At 45.3% G+C, this 27,855-nt stretch overlaps 1 protein-coding gene across 1 annotated transcript; it reads left to right on the plus strand.

The window, feature by feature from the left end:
* On the plus strand, positions 1-27,697 carry LOC115035636 (cysteine rich transmembrane BMP regulator 1 (chordin-like)). Its single transcript, XM_029493567.1, has 15 exons — positions 1-532; positions 4,354-4,515; positions 4,805-4,978; positions 11,813-12,055; positions 15,302-15,481; positions 17,591-17,794; positions 18,653-18,781; positions 19,139-19,292; positions 21,571-21,692; positions 22,918-23,136; positions 23,921-24,136; positions 25,147-25,368; positions 26,166-26,288; positions 26,812-26,990; positions 27,271-27,697. Exons 1-15 carry the CDS (start codon positions 235-237, stop codon positions 27,457-27,459), a joined length of 2,814 nt encoding a protein of 937 aa, XP_029349427.1. The 5' UTR covers positions 1-234; the 3' UTR covers positions 27,460-27,697.
* The last annotated feature ends 158 nt before the right edge of the window (positions 27,698-27,855 follow it).

Raw genomic sequence — 27,855 nt, forward strand, 5'->3', positions numbered from 1 at the left:
CGGACGCACTTCGGACTCTTGTGCTGTTTGTGCTTCTGAAGTGAGCAAAGAGAAGCGGGGGAAGACTCATCATCCAAACTTTAGGAAAGGGAGAGTTTCCCCCCCCCCAACTTTGGCAGCATCTGGCTCGCCGTGAGTTCATGTGGCCGATCGTCTGACAGGAGCGTTAAAAACATTTTCTGTGGGAAACTTCCACAAAGCTTTGGGAACACTTCAAAAATAACAAATCAAAACATGTTGGGCAAGTGCTCCGCCGTGATGTTGAACCTCCTCTTCCTGGCCCGAGCGCTCCTGGCTCAGGAGTGCACGCCGTGTAACCTCCGGACGTGTCCGATCCAGAGCCCGCACGGCTGCGGGGCCGGCCGGACCTTGGCCCGGGATCCGTGCGGATGCTGCGACCAGTGCAGCCGCCTGGAGCTGGAGCCCTGCGGCGGGGCGGGCTGGACTCACGGCTACTGCGCCCTGGGGCTGACCTGCGCCTCGCTAAACCAAACCGGACCTGCCACCATCCCTGAAATTGGAGTATGTAAAGGTAAGTGTGTGGTGTGAACTTTAACCAAATGGTGGAAATAGTAAGAAAAAAGAAAACATTATGTATAAACCGCAAATTAGGACTTGAGAGCAATTATCCTTTTTTCCCTTAAGTGGCTGGAGGGCATCACCATTCTGCTGTCAGTCCAGCTCTGACTGTGTCTCTGGCTGCCTGGAGCAGCTCTCCAGGTCTGAGGGGGCTCTTGACTGCCAGGACAAGAGTCATGTTCAGCTGCCCTTTCCTTTCCCCAGAGCTCCATTTGCTCTGACCCCAGAACCAGGACAGTCAGCCTGGAAGCAGATATTTGGCACCAGGTGACTCTTCAGCTTGAGTAGATTACTGGGCTCTTTGGCTTCACATCTCGAAACGTGAAGAAGGCAGCTAGTGGTGATAATTCATGTGCACCCAATGGCGTGACCAACAATGATGATTATTTAATAAATGTGTGTGTGTCTGAGCTGTAATGGTCCGACTGCAGATTTCCCTGTGAATCCGCAGTGCTCCTCTTTTCCTGTCCAGCAGAGCTGAGCTTTTATACTGTGGATGTGTTCATTTTACGCACAATTTTGAGGAACTTTTCTGAACTTCAAAGAGACGCGCAGGGTGTCAGGTTCTGCACAGTGAATGAAGCAAGTAGCAATGGCTTTCCCCTGAGGAACAAATAACCAGGAGCCCCCCCCCCCCCCCCCCCCCCCCTCTGCACCTGCACTCTGTCCAGCCTGTTTGGGATGATTGAAGAGGACTGATGGGACTCTAGGAGAGAGTAAGCAGCTCTCAGTGGGAGTCTGGATCCCCTGACCCTGCCCTCTCATCATTTATCCACGGGGTGGTCCATGTCAGGGTTCCGCATGGGTTTACCGGGGGCTCCAGCCGTGAGGCCATCCCAAGAGACGCTACTGCTGATTGTGCCCGATGCAGAGGTTATGTTGTCATCTGGAGGGCATCGCTGCCAATTAACAGCTTTGGACTGAGTGGGAGGCCAAATGGCTCCTCTGATTGAGTTGTGCCTCTGGTCCTGTGACTCCAGGGCATTGGAGCATGCTGTTAACCCCTAAATCAGACACATACACATGCAACCTAAAATGCCAGAGGGTCTAAGTGGGGGTAAATCAACACCTCCCAGTGTGTTTTCAGGGGCCACAGTAGGCAGGCTGCTGGTGGCTGATCCCAGATTTCCCTCCTCTAGCTGCAAGGGTCTTAAAGTGATTAGACTTGCAATCAGGAGTAGGGGTAAATGTTTCCGCTTTCTGACGCCTTGCCTCGACTCAAAGTTTTGATATTGTGGGTGGTCAAAATCTGTTTGTGTGGGGATGCAGCAACCTCAAAACACAGGTGACATTTTGTCTATTATATAAAAGAAATATCATGGTGATGCGTCAGCTGTCAGTTTTTATTCTGTTCTTTATTATTGTTCTTTGGCTTGACAAGATTGAAAAACTTTTTGGAAACAATCACACACGGCTCCTGCTGCCAAGGGGAATCTGCAATAGTCATTGCACAGAGTTTTCCACTTTTGGGATGTTATGTAATATTAAACGATGATATCAAAAGGCAGTCTGAAATGAACTATTAAACCTGTTTTTAAAACTGGGAAAGTATTTAATTCCATGTTTTGTTTACAGAAATCTTAAGTGAGGTGATGAAAAATAACTGCATGAGTCGCAGAGTTTGATGTCAAAGATATTCAAATCAGCTTTTCTCGTGAAAGGAGAAAATACAGAAAGACACAAAGATACATAAAAAATTGAATTTTTTTTTTTTTTTTGGAATTAGGTTGCAAGTTGTGTCTGTTTCTTTTTGTGGTTGTCTCATGAGCAATTAAGGCACCTGCCTACAGTCACCCCATATCTGCTTGAGTGATCAGCCTGTCAGTTGGATGAAATCATTTAGACGTTGCAGCTGATTTGTTTTGATTGGTCTCCATGCATTTCTGTTCCGGCCTCCCACACCAAGTTCCCCCAAGCCCCAGAAGCACTTAACATACCACATAACAAGAGTGTCTGTCTTACAGGGACATCATGTCCAATGCACTCCTTCACATGCCCTCTACTTCTCCCTTCCTCTGGTATTATCTAACGTTTCAAAGACTTCCTTTTTAGCTCGCTATCAGCCAAAGGGCCTCTAGAGGTTAGCTTTCCCATCCTGGCTTTGGATGCCAAGACAAGCAGTGCAGAGAGAGAGAAAGCGAAGTCATAGACCTTGGCTAGAGTCATGCCAGGCCAGATAATAGCCAAGCTAGACCAGATCAGAGCAAAGTTAGCTCATGAGACAATGTTTTCAGTATCCATGAGTGGGCAGGGTCAGGGGATTCATTAATTGTTTTGATTCCTACCTGCTTTCCTATGTGCCAGATTTAGCGCCCCACACAGACTACCTTCATCTTGAATGAAAATATCCTGCCAGGCACAGGAAAGTCTCAGAATGGAAAAACTGTGGAGGTGAGGATCATTTTAAGGTGAGAGGAAATCACAGGGAAAGTTTCAGTGCAGACTATTGAAAGGCTGCCTGTGCTTTGCTGGCTTTACTGGCTTTCTGGGAGAGCTTTAACAGCACAGGCCGGCCCAGGTAAAACGTCGCATTAGCTTCATTTTTCCTGTTGGATGCTATTTCCCATATGGAAGGTTAGCATCCTGCTCCACTCAGAAGTCATCCACTCTATCAACCCAGAATTGGGGGAAATGTTTCCAAGGATGCCTGCCTCTGCAGTCACAATGATTCACTTAAACGGTGACATTTATTACAGTAAGAGTCTGCCTTTTTTCTTTAGTGGAATATCTGTTTTAAGTTAATATGGACAAACACATGCAATTTATAATGTTTTCCAGTATTTAAAAGAAATTCTTTCCAATGACATTTGGTCATCCCATTATTGTTTTCTAACCGAACTGAGAATAAAAGTGATTGTTGCTGATTATTGTACAAGGATCACTGCAGCAGTCAGGTAGATATACTACGAAGTGTTGGGTTTTTTTTTTTGGGGGGGGTGTAAACTCTTCCTCTTGTGCATTGTTTGGCGCCTAGCTGTTTGGAGAAGAGAAACAGATCATGATTCCACACTGTTAATTTGAGGCCTGGGATCTAAATGCTTGGAAAGGGGTTACTCTGCGTCACAGTTGGTCTCATCCTGTTTATTCTTCTGCCACTCTTACTGCACGGGAGCAGCTATGAAATAGGGTGATTTGGGGGTGTGTGTGTGTTTTATTTATGCATAAATGTGAAAGGAATACCATGGGTGATGTGTATGCAGGGGCCCTTTAATCCCAGGGCTTTGGTTATTCAGCTCACATGGCACCGACATTATACCTTCACACAGTCCTTCCTGTTGTAAAGTGTTGTCTCAGCTGAGCTAAGTCTCGAGGTGCCGCTGAAGGGGGTGAGAATCGGGGGGGGGGCAAAAGAAACAATATGTGGGTATGGTGCAAGTGGCATAGGTACAGAAGAGGCGTTCTGGCAGCCAGCAGAGATGGAAACCCTGGGAGGGCCCCATGCTGCGGAACAAAGGCAAACAAACGGTCTCAATGGCTTAAGTGGTGTGTCACAATGAGGAGGGAGGAGAGATGGCAGCACAGAAATACACTGGTCAGTTGACTAGCTGTTCTGCCAGGGCAATGTGTCGCAACAGCAGCAGTAAGCTGGCTGAACCTTGCATACTTTTGGGAAACAAATCTGGCACGTTTTGGGTTGTAGTTGCACTTCACCTTTGACTCTGTCCAATGTCTGGTAATTCAGTCAAAGTCTAAGTAAGAAAAGTGGACTAACTAATCCTAGTGAGAAATTGTTCTTTCCCTATTGTGATGTTCTCACTGCTGTCCCCCCTGCAGTTCTCCCTGAGTTTCCAGAGGCAGGTCTGGAGGACGAGCGCTGTCCCCTGATAACTGGCTGCGACAGAGCTGGAGGACAGTGTGTGTGTGATGCCCGTCACTCCTGCTTGGGTTCTTTCTCCTATCCAGACCAAGAAACCTGCATGAAGGCTAGTAAGTCAGGTGAGCCCCTCCGCTTCCATCAAACACACATGTTGACACACAGATTTGTGCACACATACAAGCACAGAAGCGGGGGAATAATGCTGTCCATTGAGAGGAGCTAATCCATAACAGATGTGGCTCTGAGGTGACTAATGCTACTTACATATCATAGTGATGACACACATGCTAAGGCTTTGTCTAGTGGTTCCCCACTCACCCTTGAGTACTGCCGTTATGTGTGGCTTACTGATTACTGTGGTGTCTGTGTGTGTGTGTGTGTGTGTGTGTGTTAATGACTGAATTTCAGAGGGTCGGAAGCACGAACACCGGGAAAGACACAGAGAGAAGTATGTGGGACCATCCAACCCGGCCTGCATGTTCTCTGGTTGTAACCTGACTGCTGAGGGCTGTGTGTGTGAATCTCAGAGCTGCCACCATCACTTCGCCTACATCAACCGCAGCCAGTGCCAGGAAGCTGCAGGTAACCTTCAAATGACCTGCAACTGGAAGTGACAACCACACAGCAGCCAAGCACTAATTCGACTCAGCTCATATAGGGATACATAAAACAGTCTCCTGCAACTGTAAAGCAAGCTTTACAAAACATTTCTCTATGTGGTATATAAACAGTGATATGCACGATATTCAGTGCAGTTTATACAAACAGTGTAACGTGCACTGTAGCTAATGGTTTCACCCTTCTCATTTAAAAATCATCTCTGAGAGGAACATTCCTTATGTCCAGACTCTCTATGACTGAAGGCAGGCATATAGGGAGAGTTTAATGCTGCTCAACTTTGATTTTAAGCAAATGGGCTCTGTAAAGTTCAATTGCAAAATGTAATTGTGTGTGACTGTGCTTGGATAATTTGAATCCTTATACATATTGGATATTTACACAGAGACACAGCGCCGAACATGATGATGTGAAGGGTGTGGGAAATGGAATGGAGGAGTAGCGGCCGCCAGATTGTTGTAGCAAAAAGAAAATGAAACGATGTTGAGAACAAGCAAGAAGGTGTGAAGCTGACGGATAGCTTTTGCAAAAAGAGGGAATGTGTCCATGTTAACGTATTGAGTGCCAGATGAACGCTTGTCGTATACAGGAGTGGGAGAAAAATTAGAATCCTTTGAATGAACCACAAAAACTGAAGAATGTGTGATTACCTCCACTCTTAGCTGGCTCCCTGATTGACACTTCATGTGAAAGATGTTATTGGCACAGTGAGTTTAGTTTCCTCATTTGGATTGTGAGGTGTCTGGTAGATAGACAGGCGTTAAGTGTCGGCAGCGTCCTGAGTGACATTTACAAAATAGAACAGAACTGCCGCTGAGTGAACTCAATGAACCTCTGTTAGGTAAACCTCGTCTTACTGAACCTGCTTTTTGAAGAGAGAGAATCAGAATCAGAATCGCCTTACTGTCATTGTATTAAGTACAATGAAACTGAAGTAGCTCTCGGTTTCAGTGCAACAAGGCAAACAAAACTTTATTCCAGCACTAGGAAAACAGTTTGATGGTATAGTGAACAGATCCCAAAAGTCCCAAACATGTGACTCTGCCTGTTTATGTTTTCATCTGTTGTTTTCCTTTACTCAAGGTTCCTCCTCTCTCTGCAGTTAGCTGACATTTAAAGGGAAGAAGCGATTGAGATTATTTAGTCTGCGAATAACACCAAGGTTATTGCAGAAAACAAAGCGTAAAGCTGTCTTCAGCCACTCACACAGTGATCCTGGGGGCAGTCTGTTCGTCAAACATATTGTTTAGATGAATCATCATTAAAGTCTAGAGTTCCAATGAAAGACTTACTGCGAGTCTTCTGTGTTTTGCAACTGCTTCATCCCAAAGTCTGAGCCCAATGGATGACAGTTTAAACTCACACCAGTGAAAACTGTAAACAACATTTTTCAGCAGCTTATGAGATCTCACCACAGCACACACCCACCCCTTCTGATGGCCCCTCATTAAGTGAGAGACCAGGATGTCTGTGTGTGTATCTGTTATGTCTGTTAAGTATGCATGTGCAGTGTGGAACGGTGCGCACACCCACGGCCCTGCATGTGTTTTACATATCTTGTGTATATGTGTATGCGTGTGAATGAGCCTTTATATGTGAGCATCTGAGCCTGCATGTCTGCATCTGTGTTTGCGCATGTGTCTGCGTGTGATAATTATCTTGTTTGTCTAGATGTCTCGGCAGAGATTTTTTCCATTGTCTGTCATCAGCAGGAGCTTCCTCTGCAGCCAGACTGGGACTCTGGCCGTTGCTGAACTTCATGGTGTCCATCAACTCCTCGTTGTCTTTAGATGCAAGCAATCATTAGTCAGATCTGTGTTATCATGCCCTTCGGGAGAGTGACAGAGAAGCTCTCGTGCCTCTGGAGCATGTTTTCAGGATGCATTTTCTGGCCGCTCTCTTTTTTTGTATCATAGAAATCCTTTTCAGACAGGGATCATTCAGACCTTTTCTTCATTAGACTCACATGTAGATGAAGTCTGGCCTTTCCCTTTCCCTCTGACTCACTCAGCAATCTTGTTCCCTTATTTATCCTCTCTGACTCACTGTGACCTATTCAAACTTGTTTTTTTGCTTCGTAATTGCTGGTGCTTCATCACCTAACGTCTTTCTTTCAGTGATAGTGCTCATGTTCAGAAAATGCTGATGTAATTCGGCAGCAGACATTTCAGCCAGAAGCAACATGATCCGCCAGACACATCACCCACATGTCAGGGACCAAAAAGGATGTGATAAGTGAAGAAGAATGAGGGGGGCAGGTAGAGGGCGGAAAAAAGGAAATCACAACAGGGGCAAAACAATTTGTTGGGGTATTTTTGTGTGCAGGCCCTAGAGTCTTGGCAGGTTGGTGTTTGGTAATTTTACACTCTGGGATGATTTACATATTTCATTCATGATAAGACCCCTAACAGCTATTTCAGAGGAATTCCCCTGCTGGTCAGCAACAACAGTCGTGAACAGACAGGGAAGTTGTGCCTGCTATGATGTATGTCACCATACAAACCGACTCGTTCCCACAAGTCTACTTGCCCACCTATGCCACCTCTGTCCTGCCTCCTTCTGCTCTTGTGAAACGATTGTTAGTTCTGCTCGGCTGCAACCTCTTTGTGGTATGGCTATTACTGGCCAAGCCAGACCGCCACTGGCTGGTGAGATGTCTCAGTGCTGTGTGTGTGTGTGTGTGTGTGTGTGTGTGTGTGTGTGTGTGTGCGCGTGCGCGCACACTGTGGAAGCCGTGGCCCTTGTTATAGCCTGCAAGCTCCCAACTTCCCAGTGTGTGCATATTTTTGTGTGTGTGTGGGAGGAGTGATTTCAAAGAGGAAACAAAACTCTTGTGTGGTAATCAAGACAAAGAATTTCCTTGAAGGCATGTTGGGATTTCTGTCATCCCACTTTTTACTCACGGTCAGCCGTGAACCAAGCCAGCCTCCATTAGGCCAGAAGGGAAAGCCAAGATACATACACTCACACACATAAAGCCCTCTAACATTCCCGCATCTCCAGCTCTAACCTTCAATCCATTCGTTAAAGTGGCCCAACCATAACCACTAACAAATCAGAGATACCTCGTCCCCAGGTCAGGCCAACTCTGTTGGCATTTCTCCAATAGACTGTTCCTTTCTGTGTATGGCCAGATCCAATATGGCCAAAGTCCACATCAACTGCATCTTCTGCACTTTACTCAACAGCTGTCCACACCCCAAGTCCCCATGGATTGTTCAGATTAGGGCTGAGGTATTGTTGTAGGTACTGTCCTCTGAGGTACAGGTCCACGTGACAACTGTTATATTTTGGTCTACATGGCTTGATGTATGAAACCTTGGAGCAGAACATGTTTCCACCTTTTCATATGCACTCTGTGACAGATCCAGTGATAGACTGTGCCTTTAGGCTAACAGAGGTCCCTGACACTCTCTGTCATTGGCCTAATCTCATTGTCCATCTGACGTTAAGGAAAGGGTGTGCTTCAGTGGAATGTACACATGTTCAGTGCACTCGCTACGTGCATACAAAAACACATTCATGAATACATCTGCATCTGTGTAAATGTACATCTACACGTGGCCCTTCGCATTACCTCACCCTAACACGCTTATTTACTGCTACAGCAGTGTTGCTTAGGACACTGAAATCACGTTTTTCATCTGCAAATATTTAGCCAAAGAGTGAGATAGAAAGACATGCAGGCAGCAGATACAGTCCTGCTGGCTGCTGCACCCCGACTACCTCAAGCGTCTGACCATGGTGTGAATTTCCCATCAAGTGTTTCTTCAAGGTGACCCGGTCTGTGCCTTTTGACCTGGACCTCCTCCCAGACCCACTACACAATAGTCGCACATGCTGACACACACATAGTGAACAATGGTAACTTTCTCAGCTGTAACTGCTGGAAGGCACTGGGCCAGGCCTCCACAGCTTATGCGAGAAGACGGCCCTGATGTGTCCCCTCACGGAGCAACTTTATAAAACCTGAGGACAGACCAGAAACCCATGGAGGGCAGCTGGACTGAGACAGCTTTGTTCTCATCTGACTTGCTTCCAAAGTCAGTCGGTGAACAGAACTCACATTGTGCTCTTTTTCCATGAGTAAACTCGGGCTGTCAGCACAGCGTCCTCTGCCTGGCTGCGCTGCTGTGGTTCCGAGAAAGACTGCTCTCCTTGTATCCCGGCTGAAATGGAAGAAAAAAAAAAAACCCCATTTAGACAGGAGGTGTTTTTTCTTTTTTCAATGAGCCGCTGAGGTTGCAGAAATATGCATTGTTTACAGTAGAAATTACTCTGTGGTAATGAAGCAATTTCCCCATCCAATCTCCTCCAGCAAACCAACGTCAGGTGTGTGTACCTGTGTGTGTCTGTGTGAGTATGTAGTTTGTTGGCAGGTTGCTCATTGAGGTCAAAGGTTTTCCATTCCTTGCTATCTTACAGTTGCACAGGAGCACATGCTCCCTAATCTGCAGAGAGAATTTATCATGCATACCAGATCAGGCCTTTTGTGTTTGTGCAAGCTGGAGTATGGTCACCATTGTGATATGAAGATTGGTTCTGTGGTTGCTGACTCACTAATTACAGTCATTTCTGCTCTGAGATAGAACCCAAAGGATAAAACACATTCGCCGCTGACTTTTTCCATCCTCCCTGTCTCACTATACTACTATAAATGTGCCTACCAGAAAATTACATTAATTGGACCTTCAATAGCTGGACCATTTCCATGGATGGATACAATTCTATTCATTTGAATGACAATGGTATGTCTGCCAGCTGCTTTTCCCAGCATACTCTAACCCCAGCCATTATCACAACTGAAAGACTAATCACATACAATACATAGAAAGTGTTTGTCAGTGCAGAATGTTGTTCAAGACCGTCGCAGGGCATTTTCTATGGCTTTAAACTGCATGTGTTTTTCATATGCAAAACCAGCCTTCAACGGAGCAGCACCAGACTGCATTAGACTTTATTGGAAGTAAAACATTTGCTAATCAGTGTGTCCAACTGAAGTTTATTTAACTCCAGCATAGGAATTAGGCCAAAAACCGTTAAAAGGGCTGTGGACTTGACTTAATTCAGAGGTTTTCCCTCATTTTCTATGACACTATTCAGCTATGAAGTTTATCAATGAGAGCTTTGTGGTGACGCTCACTGTTCCCAGGTTGCTTGAGTAAACAGTACACTACAGATACTTCACACTCACGCTCTATTTATTTGGAGCCAGAAAATCTCGAGGTTTCCTTTAACCTTATCCAGTTTCATCTGTCAGAAGTCTTGATCTAACCCACCAAAATGGAGGTCACAGCGTTACAGCCCCTCTCCTCAATGTTCATTCTAGGTTAGGTAGACATGAAATGGCTATGAAAGCCCCACGCCAGGTCAGACCAGAGAGTTCTCCTCTAAAGCTGAGATAGATGAGAATGTACTCTATAAGAAGTCCCGCTCTACTGAGACGAGGACTTGGCAGACCAGACTCTATTATTGGGAGATCAGAAGTCTGGACCTGAAAGGCTCATCGTCAGTTCATTTTTCCCATCTGGTGGCAAAACCAAGGAGGATCCACTTACAGGTCCTCAAATGTCAGTGATGAGGCAGTTCCTTTCCTCTGAGAGACTTGCACAGTGGAGCTACCCCCAGTCTGGGAAGACCATCAACAAAACTCAGCTTCTGGAAACAGAACCAAAAAACCAGAGCAGTGTTATGTAACCTTAGCTTGTTTCAGTTGGTCTCTTCGCACAACAAAATCATAATACACTTTAACTGTTATTATGAAATTGTCAACGGTTGGGATTTTTTGGCCTTTTTATGTATTGTGTACTTGGCAGTATTGCCTAGTTTAAATCAGTGGCTGTCAAAATGTTACAAATTTTAAAATTTTAAGTGTGTGTGTGTGTGTGTGTGTACTGCTCTTTCAGCAGGGGATCTGGAAAATGACTTAGTGATTGACCGTTATAGGACAGGACATGAGCCCTCTCTCCCCGGTCCCTCTCCTCTACACTGTATACATTACAGTGACACTGAGAACCAAAATAAACACGACCCTTTGGTTTGGGTAATCCAATCTTTGTAAGGTGGCTACTGTTCCCATACAATGTCTGTACAGAGGGGCGCTCCACTTTTCTTTTCCTGAACAGGCTCCAAAATATACCCCTGAACCCCTTGCCCAGATTTCCAGTACCCCTGCATGTCTTTCCCACCTAACAAGGAGTATCAGAGCTATTATGTTGGCTCTGGCCAATGAATAGAAAAACACATCCTGGTATGCAACGTGAAGGGGAGTCTCTAAACTGGCAAGAAGAAAGGCTCTGTTGAAAATTGGCTGGTATTAATGATTGGTTTTAGAGCGCGAGGGGCTGTTTGGATTGTGAGCCAGCCGAGGCGGGCTGGGTGGGATCAGAGGCGCGCAGACAGGATATGCAGAGAGCCTTGTCATGTCTAGGGCACTGCTCTCACTTCTCTGACAGGATGCTGTAAAGCTGTCATGGGCTGAAGTGGAGATGTGATGACTGTGCACCGCGTTTGTGTTGGGTGACTGTGTGAACTCAGCTTTTAGACCGTAACACAAGGAGTGCTGTTCCAAAGTGGCTCGACTGACACTACAAGGAGGTGGCAGTCCGCTCGCCCCACACACGCGCACACACAAATACACACACCCCTCCTCCCTGTAGGAGAACAGTGTGGACACTGTGAGAGCTTTGAGCGGTTGAAGGTGGTGTTACAAAGGAAGAAAAATAAAATGATGATGCTGTTTGTGTTTGCTTGTTCTGTATGTCAATGTAAACAGGCATCCATCTCTGTGTGTTTCAGAGGAGCTGAGGTGTGCAGGGGTGACGTGCCCTGCCCTGCAGGTGCCCTCCTGCCCCCACGGTTCAGTCCTGACCAAGAGCTACACACCCCCTGCTGGCTGCTGCCCATCCATACCTCCCCAGTGCACTTGCGACCTCCGTGCCTGCCAAAAGCCCCAGTGCCCGAGCGGACAGCGAGCTGTGCTGGTCAGCCAGGCCAGCGGTCAGCCAGGAGACTGCTGTGATGTCTTTGAGTGCCAGAAAGGTGATTACACTAAACTGCACAACACACATCCTGTTTCGATTGGTCTCCCGCTTGGGGAAACAGCGGCACAGTTTGTGTGAGATTCAGCGCCTTTGAGGAGGCAATTACTTTCCTCACAGTCAAGCTTTCCTCCCTTCTGACCAAATGTCCACAGATGAAAAGGAAAGTTGCTGATTGTATAATTGCTTTCGGGCTGTTTATCAGGTTTGGATAATGGCATGGCTTCAAGACATTTTTTCAGGGGTGTAGGCACAAATATTTATATCACTTCAAGAGATGTGAAAAAAAAAAATGGCTCTGTCAGCGCAGAAATTTTGATTGTGCACCATTTTCACACCAGGTGAGAAAAGGGCATTCAGGGCAGCCAGAGTAAGAGATTAGAAAAGTCGATCTGACACACAGCGTCCTGTTTTCTGGCCCATAGGCAACCAGGAGAGTCAGAACGGCAGGGATAGGACCTGTGGTATTGGTCTGTTTACTCTGCGCTCCCAACGAATATTCACTGTTTTACCAACAGAACAAATTCCCATTCTGGCCCCTCCACATGTATAAATGAGTGCCATGTCCTGGAATTAATGGACTTAACGAGCGCAGTGACCAGAAAAGTGCTTAGGCTATGAATTTGCTCAACAGAAGTGCAGTGTCAAAGGGTTCCTGTCTGGTCACACATCCAAAGGGAAAAGGTTCAACAGTTCATTGATGGGAATGCTTTTTATGTGCTCCAGTCTGGCAGTGGGGAGGGTAATCGAGTCCGGCAGGCCAGCAGGGGCTGAATGGCAGCTGCGGGGGCCATGGGATCACTGTTTTGATAACAATTGTCTGCCGCTCTTTGGGCCTGGGGCTTGATGCCTTTTGTGCCGCCCCTACTGTCCGTTAGGCCTGCATGACTGCGCGCCCTGTCAGAAAGCTCCACAGACACAGATTTGGACAAGGACACACACAGAGGCCCCTAGTCACCTAGTCACCTCCCCAGTCCTTCAGAGGCCCCCTAAAGGACGAGGTAACGCACACGTACAAGCTCAAGGTTTTTTCAAATACCATACCTATACTGTAATGGAACTCAATTTAGCATGGGCCCCCATTGTCTCCGAGTGTCAGGCTTGGACTGATTAACTTGTTTCCATTGCCCACTTGGCAGTGGGCTCATACTCAACGAGGGTCAGCGTATGCAGTGACAATAAGCTCCACCTGTGTGTTTTGGCCTCCATCAACAATAGACTCTTTCCACTCTTGGCTGGAGAGAGGCTCTATCCGTGTGGCAGACCAAAACCTGGCAGCACTGCTCTGACTGCACGTCATCTGATTTTACAGATCATCCTGATGTTCATCAACACTTAGGCTGGCACATACTCTGCCCTGGATACAGAGATACAGAGCACATTCAGCTGCACGTTTTCCTTTGCGATTTACATCAGTGTTGAGCAATTAGGCTGAGATCACCACACTTATCTTTCTCCAGGAGCTCAACTTCAATTTGTTTTAAGTATGCAACCACCACGTCCTCATACTTTGATCAGTGGCTGTTTTAGTAGCATAAATTCAAAAAACTCTCAACCAATTGTGAGACCAAAGTAAAAGTATCAGTGTAAAGTTGATTGAATGAAACCAATCAGTATTAATCTTCATTATTAAGCCCTGTTTCCCTCTGTGGTTTTGCTCTATCCGCCTTTAAACCGGAAGACGCACTGGCTTTACAGTCCATTAAGAATGATTTCAACAGGCTTAATGTCAGTGTTTTATGGCCTGTCCATCTCCACATCCAATCCTTATCTCAAATTAGGGAAGACTGAACATCACAAAGCATGACTGGAATTTAGACTCAGTGCCGCAAGTTGTTTTAGGGATTACCATTAACAAACACTGCGGAAATCACACGTGAGTATCCCCTCGTGTGACTTCCTATTGCCTCCGTGAGTGTTAAAAAACGTTGCCTATGCCTTTTCATTTTGGACCGCTAAAGTACTTATTGCATTTTCTCTGCTTTGTTTTGCTGCACGCAAAGCATGGTGGCAGGAATACTAAGTGGGGGGCAAAGGCAGAAAAAATGGAGCAGAGATGGGGTGAGGAAGGGAATAAAAGATGAACAAATCCCCACTCCACTTTCAACTCAGTTGGCCCACCTGCTTTGTATTAGGGTGCAGCGCTTGTTGTTGGGAGGCATGGGGTCACTGGCGCAGACAGTCGAAGGTATGGCAGACAGATGCCACTGTAACCTCTGCACTCGTTTAAAGAACCCACGGGCCTCCACATCTGGTTGCATCTGCACAATGCATTAACTGGCAGAACGAGTGTAGCTATTCATCTGTGTGTCTGGAGACTTTCTTACATAACCACAGTTTTGGACTTAACTCATGTTGGAGTGTGCTTGATGAGAAGGTGCTGTATGGTTGTTCAGGAGCTTGTGTTGTTGAGTTAGATTTCAGCATGTGATGTTGTATTACTGTTGACATGTCATGCTGATGCCATTCATTTTCAGTTTGTTTCATTTTGGAGAAATTGTACCTGTTTTTGCTAGCTATTTTTTTTTCTTAGTCTTTTCTTTTCTCCACACACACACACACACACACACACACACACACACACACACACAAACACAGAAACCCACATTCATGCAATGCAATTTTTCAAGTTTGCAATGAGCAGGTTAGAATTTGTCCCTGTATGGACAGATGATTACACACAGACAGCGCTGTAACTAAGCTAATTCTATTTCAAAATGGGTTTAGTGCAGTTAAAATGAGGTTCAAAGGGATTGAATTATTTTGGAAGAAAGGCCAAAACGCTGATTCACTCCACCTGCCATCAGCACACTGAACCCAGATCCTGGCAAAATCTTCCGACCCACAACTGTTTTCTTTTTTACTCGACACCGCGAGAGTCCAGCATATTTTAAAGACTTGATAGATCCCTGTGAAATCCCTGCTCATAGACTCGGCTACATTGTCTGATGCGTCCCAATCCAATCACAGGCGTAACGTCAGACATCAGTGTCTGCCTCAGCGCCATTTGGTTCAGACAAGCATTTCCATCAATTGCAGGAAATTAACGCATGTTGATGAATTTGTAACTGACTGTACACAGTAGCTATAGCCGCTTACTGATCATTCCATCGCAAAGATGCACACAGCAAGCACAGCACCGTGCCCCCAGAGTGTGTTAAGCATCATCATCCCCCGTATGTTGTTCAGTTTGAGGTTGACAGCGTCTGTCTGACCCTGACTCTTCCTTTCCTTGTTATTTGTTTAGTCTCTCCAAAGTGCGTCCACAATGGGAAGGAGTTCACCGAGGGAGAGGTGTACCGCATGGACCCCTGCTGGCTTTGTCAATGCAGAGGAGGAATCTCCTTCTGCTCCAAGGCAGAGTGCGCTGAGCTGGACTGTGAAAACTTCTACATTCCCGAGGGCGAGTGTTGCCCTGTCTGCATAGGTATGTGTGTACTTGATACAACAACTTATTTTGCCATGAGACTCTTTAAAACTGGGACATCCCCAGTTTAGGTTGTTGGGTATTAAGTCTTTGCCTCATGCTTACCTCCAACAGCCCTACCTTAATGGCTTCCTCATATAATCAGCTTCCAAAATTGTTAACATGCCTGGCATACAAGAGGCACACTAAAGAGCTAACTATGACTCCCTTTCCACTGGCAAGACTTACCATAAAAGCCCAGAATTAGAGTGTACAGTCTGGCTTTGTAATATATAGCTCCATCTCAATAGCGGGGGACCATCTTGTGAAAACACTTGCCCAAAGCCAGGTACGGCGCGCCAATATGTGAACAACTGGACTGTTAAAAAAATTGGGTTGAAGCGCATATGGCTGCCACATTACAGTTTGCCAGAAGCCTGTGGATGGTGATGGCAGCTAGCTTAGGCCTCTGCCTGCGTGGCCACACTAGATTGGGTACATGAGAGAGAGAGAGAGAGAGGAGGAGACCAAAAAATGAGGCTGCAGAGATCATGTTAGGTCAGCGTTGGCGGTACACCTGGAATGTGCAGGTATGGAATGCTTTCATCTTTTTCTTATGGAAAGCTGCCTGTACTTACTGAAAGGCTCGGTGCAGGGAGCTTTGCCTTGAATACTTTCAATCCTTATTAAGAGATGTACCTGATTGTGAGTATACTTGAAGCTGCACTATTCAGTCATTCAGCATTGCAATAGATCAGTGTGATGGGTCAGTAATGATGGACATGCAGAAATGATCACCTGACTGGAGTTCCCATCACCTATGCATAGCACTGAAACTGTTCTTTGGTTTTCAATTTTACAGCCCATAAGTTTACTGCTTTGGTTCATTCCCACATGAAGCAATCCAAAACAGCACCAAACATCAGACAAAGTCAGCATTTAGTTAGTGGACATAATGGAGTATTAAGCAGCTAAAGAGAAAGGTGATTCTTGATTTTGAAAAATGCAATCAATGCTAGTTTCTCAGGGTCTGACAAATCTATAAGAGTTGTATGTTTTTGGCTGGTACTGTATTTGTAGTCAACAAATGTGTCGCAGTATTGGCAAGCATGAAGTGAGTTTACTTTTTTTTTATGCTGGAAAATTGAGAACATCTTTTACATACAAAGTGCTTGTGGATTGGATCTGTCAAGTCTTTGGGATTGAATAAAGGCAAAGCAAACTGAAAAAAGCAATTGAAACGCATTATGGAAAGTGCTCCTTTCCTTTTCCCCCTCTGACACGTTCAGCAAACCGCACTGGAGACGTAAACACACCAACATGTGCAGACAACCCTCCTTTCTTTCACAATGCCATGGAGCGAAAACACAGAGACCACCCTCTAACATCTGCTGCCAATAAACGGTGCAGCAAAAACAATTAAAACTATTTATTGTAAGTAGAAAAAAGGGTTTCCACAACTGGGCTCAAAACAGATTTGGCCTTTAAACTGTCAAACTTGGTTCTTACAATGGCCATAGATCCAAAAGGTGCTTTCATTGCTTTGGAGTAAGATTTATGGTATCACGCACTGACCTCGTCATTGACCTCAGTGGTTACAGCTGAGACTCACATGGATGAGTTCAGGCTTTTAACTGCAGGGTGAGTGGACACTGTGGAGATCAACAGTTATGAAAGTCATCACGTTTGCTGTGTTTTCAATTATTTAGTCTCTCTGGACAGCACTGATATCCCGAACCTCATTTTGTCTCTTTTCAACTTTAATCCTAACATATGTTGTTTCACAATTAAGGGCCTCTTCCAACTCATAAACGTAAATAAGTCATCAAAATTCAAACATTATTTTTTCGCTTTATCTCTTGCTGACAAGTCAGTTTCAATAACATGCAAGCTCCCTTGTGGAGTATCCTACTTCCCTCAGCTCTGCTCTCACTATGTATACTGTTAATCCCCTCACAGTAGAGGATGTGGTATAGGTATAAACTGGACTATATGTTTCGCTTTAACGCCAATCCATGGCAGCCAAGCTAAACTACACATGCGACTTGGCAAAGAGTCCGATCAAACATTGTCTTCTCTCACCTTATTTCTTAAACCACAGCGATGTATGTCTTCATCTCTCCCTCTCAGATGTGGAGTTGCTGTCGATGGACAGCACGAAGGCCAGCTGCTGGGTGAACAATAAGCTCAGAGCTCATGAGGAACAGTGGAAAGAGGACGACTGCACTTTTTGCCAGTGTGTGGATGGAGAACCTCACTGCACAGCCATGGCCTGCAAGCAGAGCTGCCAAAACCCTGTCAAGATACCTGGGGAGTGCTGCCCTTTCTGCGAAGGTGCTGAAGTTCAAATCTTAAGCCTTATATTTATTAGCAAATGTAATATCTGAATGACGTGCACATTAACGCGCGCACTACAAGCAGGACCCTCCTGCAGGACTGCAGCTTTGTTACGGAGGCCATGTCACCATGGTGCTCATTAAAGGGGAGGCCACAGAGCATTCTTCAAGCTGCAGGGCTCTTTGTGTTCCTTTATTAACCATACTCACTAAAATGAGACCCACCTGTGCCTGTGTATGTGTATGTATGTGTGTGTGTGTTTGTGTGAGACTGCAGTGAGCTTTTAATGCAGGGGGCTGCATGATTCTTTTTTTTGTTTTGACCATAATTAGTTATGGCTCGTTGGATTGCTCCTCCCACTGAACGTGGCGAGAAATGCTTAACAAGAATAGCTATTGTGCGTGTGTGTGTGTGTGTGTGTGTCCCTTTTATTGTGGCTTCTCAATAAAGCTGGCCCTGTTTCAAGACGGTCTGGGCAGTGCCAGAGTTGGAGTCCAGTGAACATTGTGTTAACGTCACCTGCAAACCCAGATCTAAATCATTAGAAGCAGTCAACGTTTTAATAGGAAACGGCCCCACACAATAAGCCAGAGAGGTATAATCCCCCTCACAGTGTGACCCACCCTGGTGAAATTGCTCTACATTTATCTGTAATCACTGTTTATTTCAGAATAAGGGCAGTGTAAATGCATAGCTATTACAGTTGGCACAAAAGTGCTGAGGTTTTTACACCTGAGAGGATCTTGGCACAGATCAGAGAGAATTCATAACAGCATAATTTCTTTGTTTTGTTTTTCTTTTTTTGGTCTTTGCCTACTGTGGTTCTAACCCTCCACCTTCTCTTCTTGTCCCCAGAACCTTCTTATGAGACAGTCAGCCCCATTTTATGTCCTCCCCTGGAAAACTGCTCGCTGTCAGGGAATGAATGTCCCTACGGCTTCCAGCAAGACAAAAATGGATGTCTGCTCTGCCAGTGTCTCAACAGTAAGTAGATGTTCCTTACTCAGTGCTGACTGTAAAGGGTTAAAGTTTCAGGGACTGCCTTACAGAGCTATGAACATGACCATCCCTTGAAATGCTGCTTCTGGCAGTTTAGCATGAAATTGGACATAACAACGCTGTATTTACCTGGTTGCTAATGCTGGGAAAAAAAAAAAAAAGAAGCACTTGCTTTTGACATGTTTATATTCATCCATGCTTGTTAGCCTCCCTGGCTGCAGTCTTTGAAAGGTTGTGTGTCAGAGGAATGTTCCTGTGAGCTGCCCCATAGCAACTTGTGCCTTTGCCTTTTGATGGATTGTTGTGCCCATGATCAGATGACCTTCCGCTCACCTCTTTCAGATGACTCCTGCCCTGCTCTGGGAAAATACTGTTCCCTGCAATGCCCGATGGGGTATGAGAGGGACGACTTTGGCTGTGAGGTGTGTGAGTGCAGCATCCCAGTACCCAAGTGCCGACCTCTGACCTGCACTAAGATCTGCCCCTATGGATATGTGTAAGTACAGCCGCTGACCTTGTGGAGTTCTCGTCGCTCGAATATAGCTACGCTCATTCGTCATCTGTTTTTCAAAGTATCTCTGGCTGTCAGTGACATAACATGCAACATGATACAGTACATGAAGAAAGTGCTCTTGCGTTTATGCACTAATAAATTTGAAAAATATAAGTTGACCGTTGTGTTAGCATTTTCATAATGAAGCTCTGTTGGTTAAATCGTCACTTGCCTCTGCGGCTAAATGAGTAGGATCCAGCAAGAAGTGCAATATTTATATTAAAGTGATGATTAGTGGCCATGGCATGTTGTCATTTTCAAATGGAAGTACACCAGGGTGTTGTAACAGTAGCTCAAGGATTTGAAGGACCCACATTTGTGTGCTCTCCCAGGTTGCTGTATCTGAGTGCGAGTGTGTGTTTGTGTGTGAGTAATTCACTCAGCAGTCCTCACTGGCCTCTCAGCCCCCAGCAACCCTAATCTCATTCAACCCAATTAAACATCTGGAAGTGCTATCTACTAGGAGGCTTGGTCCCCAAGCACCACTCTCATTTCATAAATCATCACCCCGTCTCAAAACAATGATCAAAAACACATCAAGACAAAAGCAGCCTTTATGAAATGTATACAGTTGGGATACTTTCTGGTATCTCAACCATGCTCTTCAGAGCCACAGCTCAAGATGGGCCCGATATGTCTGTGAAGCAGAAGAGATGAGATGAGAGGAGGGGGATCTTTTTGGGAAGCGGAGCAGGAAGTCCTGGCTTTATCCTTCATAAGCAGCTTTTTAAGTCCACCTTCAGAAGTCTGAAATCCTCTGAGAGCTTGCCAGCCTTCCAATGCAGATCTGTCTACTCACACAGGAACCCTGCATGCACCACAAAGAAACAAAAGGCACAAAGGATCACTGTGTTTGTGCTGGTTGTATTAATGACATCCTGTGAGTACTGTAATGTACATATTCAGAAGCAAAAAACGCAGGCCTTCAAAGCAGGAACCTTGTAAAGAATATTTAACCATTGGGCTGAACCCTCCTCTCTTGGTTTAACAGTCTAAGAATGAAGGGCATTCTCGGCCCTCGGTGGTCCTCATGAGAGAAGTTGTTTTTATGAGACATGTTTTCCATCCTTCGAAACTCAAAAACATCAGTGTGAGCACATGGGCCATGAATGGCGTTCTTATGGTTATCATGGTTGGGGCACACTAGAGACTCTGCTGAACCAGGGGCCTAGTGCCTCCCCGAGCCCCTCTATCCCTGGAGCCCAGAGTGCTGCTTGGCATTCCACACGCCATCTTTAAACAAAGCCTTACTCCAAGGTCGCAGCGCTCTCTGTCTCCGTATTTGTACAGTGAGGCACCGGCCAAGCTCTCACAATGTTGTTTCAAAAGCTGCTATTGCTGTTTCAGCATAGATGGGGTCCTCTGTTTGCTGAGCCTGACATGCTCTGTCCACTTTATGAGACACGGGGCACTCGTGGAGTCGTTGGCTTCTCCTATACACGCCATCCTGGAAGATGAAGATTAATAGAGTAATCATCCAGGCCAAATGAGGCGGCTGCTTCATGAAATGGGTATCATCACTTACCTGGAGGGAGAGAAGGAACACGAGGCTGAGGGATGATGAATGAGCAGCAAGGGAGAGTATAGATACAGGTCATTCTTTCATCTGGGTTTGGATAGTTTATCAACCTGCAGCTCATCCGTGTTTTATTAGGCAGATAATTGGATCCAACTGCTCTATTTCTAGGCTCTGTGGCTTTTTCTCTCTGTACAGCCTTCGGCTTATACTAAACCATCAGAAGGTGCTATCTCTCTGTCTCTCTGTCTCTCTCTCTCTCTCTCTCTCTCCCATCCTGTGTGATTTTCTGTTCTCCTTAGTAAACTACGTTTATTCTTATCTGGCCCCTGCTCTTGTGTTCTCTTACATCCCTGCCTAAGGCTTTTGGACTAGCAAGGATGGTAATAGGGCGAATTGAAAGCATCTGAATTGGCTTTAGATTTCTTCTTTTGGAGTCTTATGGGTTGGTATGATATGCAAACCACAGGGATCTCATGTGTTGGCCTTTTATTTGCTCCTCTTCAAAGGCAGCTAAAATAAAGAGGGGAAAGCAGGTCCAGATGTTGATTATACGAACCTTGAACTTCTGGGTCTCTGTATCACAACACCATGTTGCTCCATAGACCTCGCTTTATCATGGAGGTATCACCAATTTGAAGCAATCTTTGTTTTAACATACTTAAGTTGGCCGTGTGTGAGCTGTGCGTGTTTGCCGTTCTACAGACGGAACAAGCATGGCTGTGAGATGTGCCGTTGCGTCAAGTGTCCCCCCTTCACCTGCGACAAGCACTGCAGCGATGGCTACCGACAGAACCGGAGGGGCTGCTCGATCTGCATGTGTAAAGGTAACGGAGCTGTGTTCACACATGAATCTCCTCTGTAGATGGAGTCCTCTGTGATTTGTATGTCTCCACGGCATTCCACACAATTCCAGCCATCAGATTTTGATGTGAGGATTTACATTCATGTTACGCTGATCATATGAAGAGAGAGAGAGATTTTCAAATTGTTCATGGTCTCCAGAGAATGAGCCCTACTTATTGTTGCGACCTTTCATCTACCACCAGACCATAACACACATTTGTAGTATATAGTGGCATTTACCAAACATGCTCCCTGAAGGATAAGCCTTATCACACTGGACTTAGCAGTTGAAAGAGCAGAAGATGGAAGGAGATTGTTGAACGTCTGCCACTAAGCTCCAACTTTGATTTCCTGTGACATTTTGCTACTCTGCTATTAAGACTTTTCATGTCTGCTTGTTTTGCCTCTGGGCTGTGTTTAGCTTTATCCAGTGTACGGCTCTAATTAGATTCCCTGAACACCATGCACATGGCATATTTGTGCTCCGCCACATTTTATGTGGTGTGTTTATTTTTGCCAGTTTAGCTGCATTATAAATATTTCAGGCTCAAATATACTCATGGTTTTCTTGTAGAGCGACGTGATGGGTGCAGCTTGGCAAACACAGGCCAATACCTACTCCAAATAAACTGCTGTTTACCCGATTATAAAACTCGTGGATCAGTTTTCCTGTAAATTCTTAAAATATTCAAGGGTAGGAACCTTTTCCCGGGAGTTTGTGTGTGAGTGTGTATTTTTGAAAGGTATAAATAAAAAAGAACAACATCCAAATGTCTGCATGAGCTGTGCAGCGACACACAGTTTGATGTTGTTCTAGATCCCAGTCGTTAAGTCATTCAAAGCCATGCTTAGTTTAACTTCAAATTACTAGCAACTTGGGTTGTTCATAAGGTGAATGTGTCGCTCTTTTTAGCCTTTTGTTCATCGTCAAACACTGTGGAAAATTATAAATCTTCATTTGTGGATGCAGTATAGATTGATTACTGGGAGACAATTGACCTATAAGGGAAGTTTCATGATGTGGACACTAAACATGGACCGCTCAGTTTGGCCTGTAATAAAACTGGACCGTGGATGTGCATACATTTTAGTTGTGAATTTCCAACGTTTCTTGCCATAGATGCTTTTTGAAAATTTTTCACAATCATTCCAAAAGTCCCGAGCCAATCATACTGATGTTTGTGCTTTCATTCACTCTGTCTCCAGAAAGTGGTCACGTCCCAAGCACCCCTGCCCCAACCCCAAAAACCAGCTACTGCCTCACCTCCAATGGGCATCGGTACGAGGAAGGTGACGGCTGGCATGATGGCTGCCGCGACTGCTACTGCCACTCTGGCCGGGAGATGTGCGTGCTCATTTCATGTCCTGTACCCAGCTGTTCAAATCCAGTGGTCAGGGCTGACCAGTGTTGCCCCACATGTGAGGGTATGTCTACGCGCATCAAACATGACTTTGGTTCATATCCAGTATTAAAGGACGATTCCTGGACATTACAAATGGAAAAAAAAAACAAAACAATTTTACCATCAGTTCGACTATCCACTTTGACTGCTTGAATATTCTGTTAATATATTAATTCAAGTGTTAACATTGAAATGACTTTTTTGTTTAAGTTAAAATAAAGCTCAGGTTCTCACAGTCGTAAATGCTTAATTTTTGCAGGGGTTTTCTCAAATATTGCGCTACTATTTGCTGTAATATTGCAGGAACTGCACAATTCCCTTTAGGTCGTTAGCCGGCCTTTAGGCTTCAGACATGCTGTCCACTTCAGCTCACAAACACACAGTGTCTGTCTGTTTGTCTAAAAATGGACGGCATACTGAGCCACACCCACACTTTTTTATCCACAACCGTCCAACACAGGCAGGATATTTACGGAGGGGTGACTCAGTTGGCTGTTCAAATATTTAGGAGTGAAAGAATGTCTACAACTTTCAGAAGCAACACACTCTTTGCACTCAGGGGACAACAGACTAACTCTCTGCAAATGTTGGTGGTTGTGCTGGACTGAGATGCATTCACAAGTTGGACATCCTTTTTCTCGTAATCTATGACCGTCACCCTGAAGATCTTTGTTTGTTTTTGTACTGTTGAGAGCTGAATTAATGTTTTTTTGTTTTGTTTTGTTTTTTTTTTAATCAGACTGCAATATACTTTGCTTGCAGAACAGAAACTAATCATTTCCTTTTCCCCTTCTCTGTTGATGTAGATGAGTCAGGCAGTGGTCAACCAGAAGGAATGGACATGGTGGTGTGCAGAGCACCTGGGGGTGAATTTTACGTGGAGGGGGAGACTTGGAACCTGGACGAGTGCACACGATGCACCTGCAGGAAGGGACGTGTCCTGTGCGACACAGAAGTGTGTCCCCCAGCTCTCTGCCAGACCCCAGTCAGGAACAAGGACACCTGTTGCCACGTATGCCCAGGTAACATAAAAAAAAAAAAGCCAGACTATCAGATTCGAGGGGCCTAAACCTTTGAGGCTAATAGAGGGGTTGTCAGAAAATGGTATTGTAGGAGGAGACACATAAAGTTGTTTTTATGTGCGATCAGCATGTGGCTTTGGAAGGTCTTGCATGTTGCACTCTGTCAGGCAGTTTTATGACAGGCACACAAGCTCATAAAGAAACCAGCCTGGACCAGTTGGGTTTACACAGTGATCCTCTGCCCAACACCAGAGCTTCATCTGACTTGACCTTTTTTTCAGGAAAGTCAAGAATGAAACTGATCTGGCCACATCTGTGCTGTTCTGATGGATATGCAAATACACTCTGGCACAAATGCCAAGGCAGAACCACACGCATATTTTATTTAGAACTGCACCCAAACACTCAAGTCTTTCTCATACACTTAGAAAACAACATATCCAAAGCACTCCCAAGCATGAGGCCCACAAATCAGCAATGCATGACTGCGCCTGAGAGCTGTTCCTTGGGAATGCCAGCCAGCCCTATCGCTGCATCTCCCCTCACAAGAGCAGATTGTCAGAGGCCAGCCTTTGATATATGTATGGGCCTGGTCACCAGGAATGTGGCAATAAGACACATCTCACTGACAGGCACTAAGATATACGGGTAAAGTAGAGTAGCGCTGTGTGTGCATGCTAATTAAGCCTTTGGCCATGAGAAGGCCATAGATATATAGCCTGTGTGGGTCTGATGGATATGGATGAGAGAGAGAGAGAGAAATAATGTCTGAGAATGAACTGACAACTTCCATATGGACTCAATTACCTTAGTGTTTAACATACTGTCAAACATCTTGTCTAAAAAAAAAAAAAAAAAAACAGCAACATTTAAGGAGTGACATGTTATATCACGGTGTTAAATCCAGAAGTCATCTCCAAGTTAGACTGTAGCATCAAAGTCCTATGTTTAGTTAGAAATGCTCTCTGTCACATGGCATTAACCCTGTTTCTACCTGTGTGTAACCACAGAGGAGACACTGAGCCCCCTGCTGCCAGTGAACAACAGCCAGCAGGTGTACTGCATAACCGGCGACGGCGACGTGCTGCTCGCTGGAGACTCCTGGAAGGCGAACGCCTGCACCAGCTGCACCTGCAACAACGGCACCATTCAGTGTTTCTCTCAGCGCTGTCCGGCTGCCAACTGCAGGGTGCCCGTCTTACGCAAGGGCCAGTGCTGCCCACACTGTCTCGGTAAGTATTTTAACGTACCTCAGGAAAAAGAAAGCTGCCCTGTGCCCAAAGTTGGCTTTACACTAGAGTATTTTTATTGTACTAAAAATAAATGAAACAGAGTTTGTTCACACTAATATGTGGTTTATGTAACATCTCCACATAGTGCAAAAAAAAAAAACTAAAATTTTTCCACAAGTCCCATTGTCATTCATTATGTAACAAATGGTATCGGTGGAACAGGACACAGGCTGTTGCTGTGAAAATTCAAATTAAAAATGTTCCATGTCAAAAAGAGGGCGTAACTGAGAAAATGACAAGACTGGATGCGTATGTGTGTGTCTGTTCATTATATCTAGCCACTATGGCAATACATAGGCAAACACAAGCATTCGGATCAACATTCCTCATGACCGATACACACATAGTCCACTCACTGCGAAAACATTCCTTGAGCATCCGCACATTCACACGTGTTTCCTGTCCCCGGCTGAATCCACCCGCAACACTCTCTGTGGCGGCACAGGAAGGCAAAGCTCCACGTCAGCTTTTCCTATAGAGGAAAACCCCAGCATAGGCTCCCATTGTTCACCCTGACATGGAGCCATTTCCCCGGACCTTTTGTTTTTGTTATTTTCCCAATGGAAAACAGAGCTTTTTACGTAATGCCTTCACAAAGCGGGCGAGTGGATGGCTCTTGTAAACACAGCTTATCAATTGAGACGCCGGGGAAGTCCATACGCTAACTCACAGCAAGATGTGTTTATACTCCAGCTATACTTGTCACATGGTAATTGATCTTCATCCTGTCTGGGCAGAAATTACAACGTCGGTGCCAGTGATGGTGTCTACCAACGCCCCCAAGACGACGGCTAAAGCTACAACAGAGAGTGCGACGTGGATCACCACAGTCTCTGTACCATCCATCACCGCTGATACAGGTACCTGCTGATTACATCACCTGATGGGCGATCCCACCATGCAGATATCAAGTTAATCTTATCGTTCAATATTCCCTCCCTGCTCCTTTTCAACCTCTGCAAAGTGATTATGTCATACAAGTTAGTTGGTGTCACTCCCTGCCAAGCCATGTGAGTGTTTGTACTAATAGGGGTGTTTGTAATAAATCAGTAAAATGTAAACTAACCAAAACGGTGATTAATGCACATTTGCTAAACATGGTCTCTCTGGAAACCACCTGCTTGCCAAGCTCTAAGCTGTGACATTTGTCAAATGCTTAATCAAAGGAAAAGACAGTTTTTAAATTTGGATTTGAGAAATTGGCAGGATACAGTGATGACCATAGGAATTAGGGAAAAGCTTTCTGTGATGGATATTTAATATCGTTAGACATCGATCCCAAAGAAGCATGTAAACAAGCTCAGTTGTCTACATGGAGCCTTCCAAGAAGAACAAACTTCAGAATGTGAAGAATGACTGCGGTATGCTGTCTGTGTCCCACAGATGAATCAGCTCTGGGTGAGAATTACCCCAGCCAAACAGAGATGGCTCTCATCTACCAATCAGCTGCCTGGATCCTGGCAGGTCTCCTCCTGGCCATCATCATCTTCCTCATTGTAGCGGTGCTCATCAATAAGAAGAAGAAGTGGGTGCAGATGTCCTGCTACAGTGCACCAAAGAAGGTGAGAAGATGCTAAATCATGCACGCTCCGTGTTATAAATAGCTGTGAGGACGGGTCAGGGAGAGGTCTGCTTGATCTTCCACCTTGTGCCACAGCTGGTGCTAAACCTGTCATGGCATAAAGATGAATTTAGTGTCCTTTTTTTAACTGGAACAAGGTCACATCTGCAATAAAATCTACAACACAACTATAAAATCAGACAGCTAGGATAGATCGGAAATTCAATAGTACCTGCTGCCTGAATAGGCTTTAATCACATTTTTTTCCCCACCCCCTTTAGACGGTGATCCTGAAGAAGCATGTAAACAAGAACTCAGTTGTCTACATGGAGCCTTCCAAGGAGAACAAGTTTCAGAACGTAAAGAACGACTGCGGTATCATCCACTTCTCTCCTGAAATGAGTTCCCCCTGCACAGACAAGATGACCATCCCCAGGGCCAAGCTGGGCAACGATTGGACGTCACGCTAGACAACACACCGCTCGGACCCTGCAGATCGGAGCTGCCCGGCCCCTCCCACTCTCTCTTAACTGCTGTATCCAAGGTGATTCATGGGACTGCGCAGACCGCCACGGGTTCCCCTCCATTTTTCTCTGTGTGACAGTAAAGAAACCGAGGATGCTCTGCAAGAGACGATGCAAGTGTTCACCTCTGTTCATTTTGTGTCCATTTTCTTCTGTGTGTGGACCCTTTTTTTTTTTTTTTTTTTTTTTTGGCGAGAGTGAGACATTGGGAGGTGGATGGATGGGTGGACATGTAAAGGACACAGCCTCTCCGGGCTCTGCTTTAAAACAGAGGAGGAGGCAGTCGACCAGGCTCCGCTGTCAGAATCAGACTTTGACTGTGAACATTGTAATATTTTTTGC

The sequence above is a fragment of the Echeneis naucrates genome, chromosome 22, assembly GCF_900963305.1.
Source record: "Echeneis naucrates chromosome 22, fEcheNa1.1, whole genome shotgun sequence".
In the NCBI taxonomy this organism is placed as follows: domain Eukaryota; kingdom Metazoa; phylum Chordata; class Actinopteri; order Carangiformes; family Echeneidae; genus Echeneis; species Echeneis naucrates.

What these genes read in the sequence shown, in the direction of transcription:
- LOC115035636 (XM_029493567.1), top strand. Translation starts at nt 235, where the DNA reads ATGTTGGGCAAGTGCTCCGCCGTGATGTTGAACCTCCTCTTCCTGGCC. An exon ending in TGTCTTTGAGTGCCAGAAAG is followed by an intron (nt 12,056 to 15,301) that starts GTGATTACACTA and finishes TTATTTGTTTAG; the next exon opens with TCTCTCCAAAGTGCGTCCAC. An exon ending in GTGCTGCCCTTTCTGCGAAG is followed by an intron (nt 17,795 to 18,652) that starts GTGCTGAAGTTC and finishes TCTTGTCCCCAG; the next exon opens with AACCTTCTTATGAGACAGTC.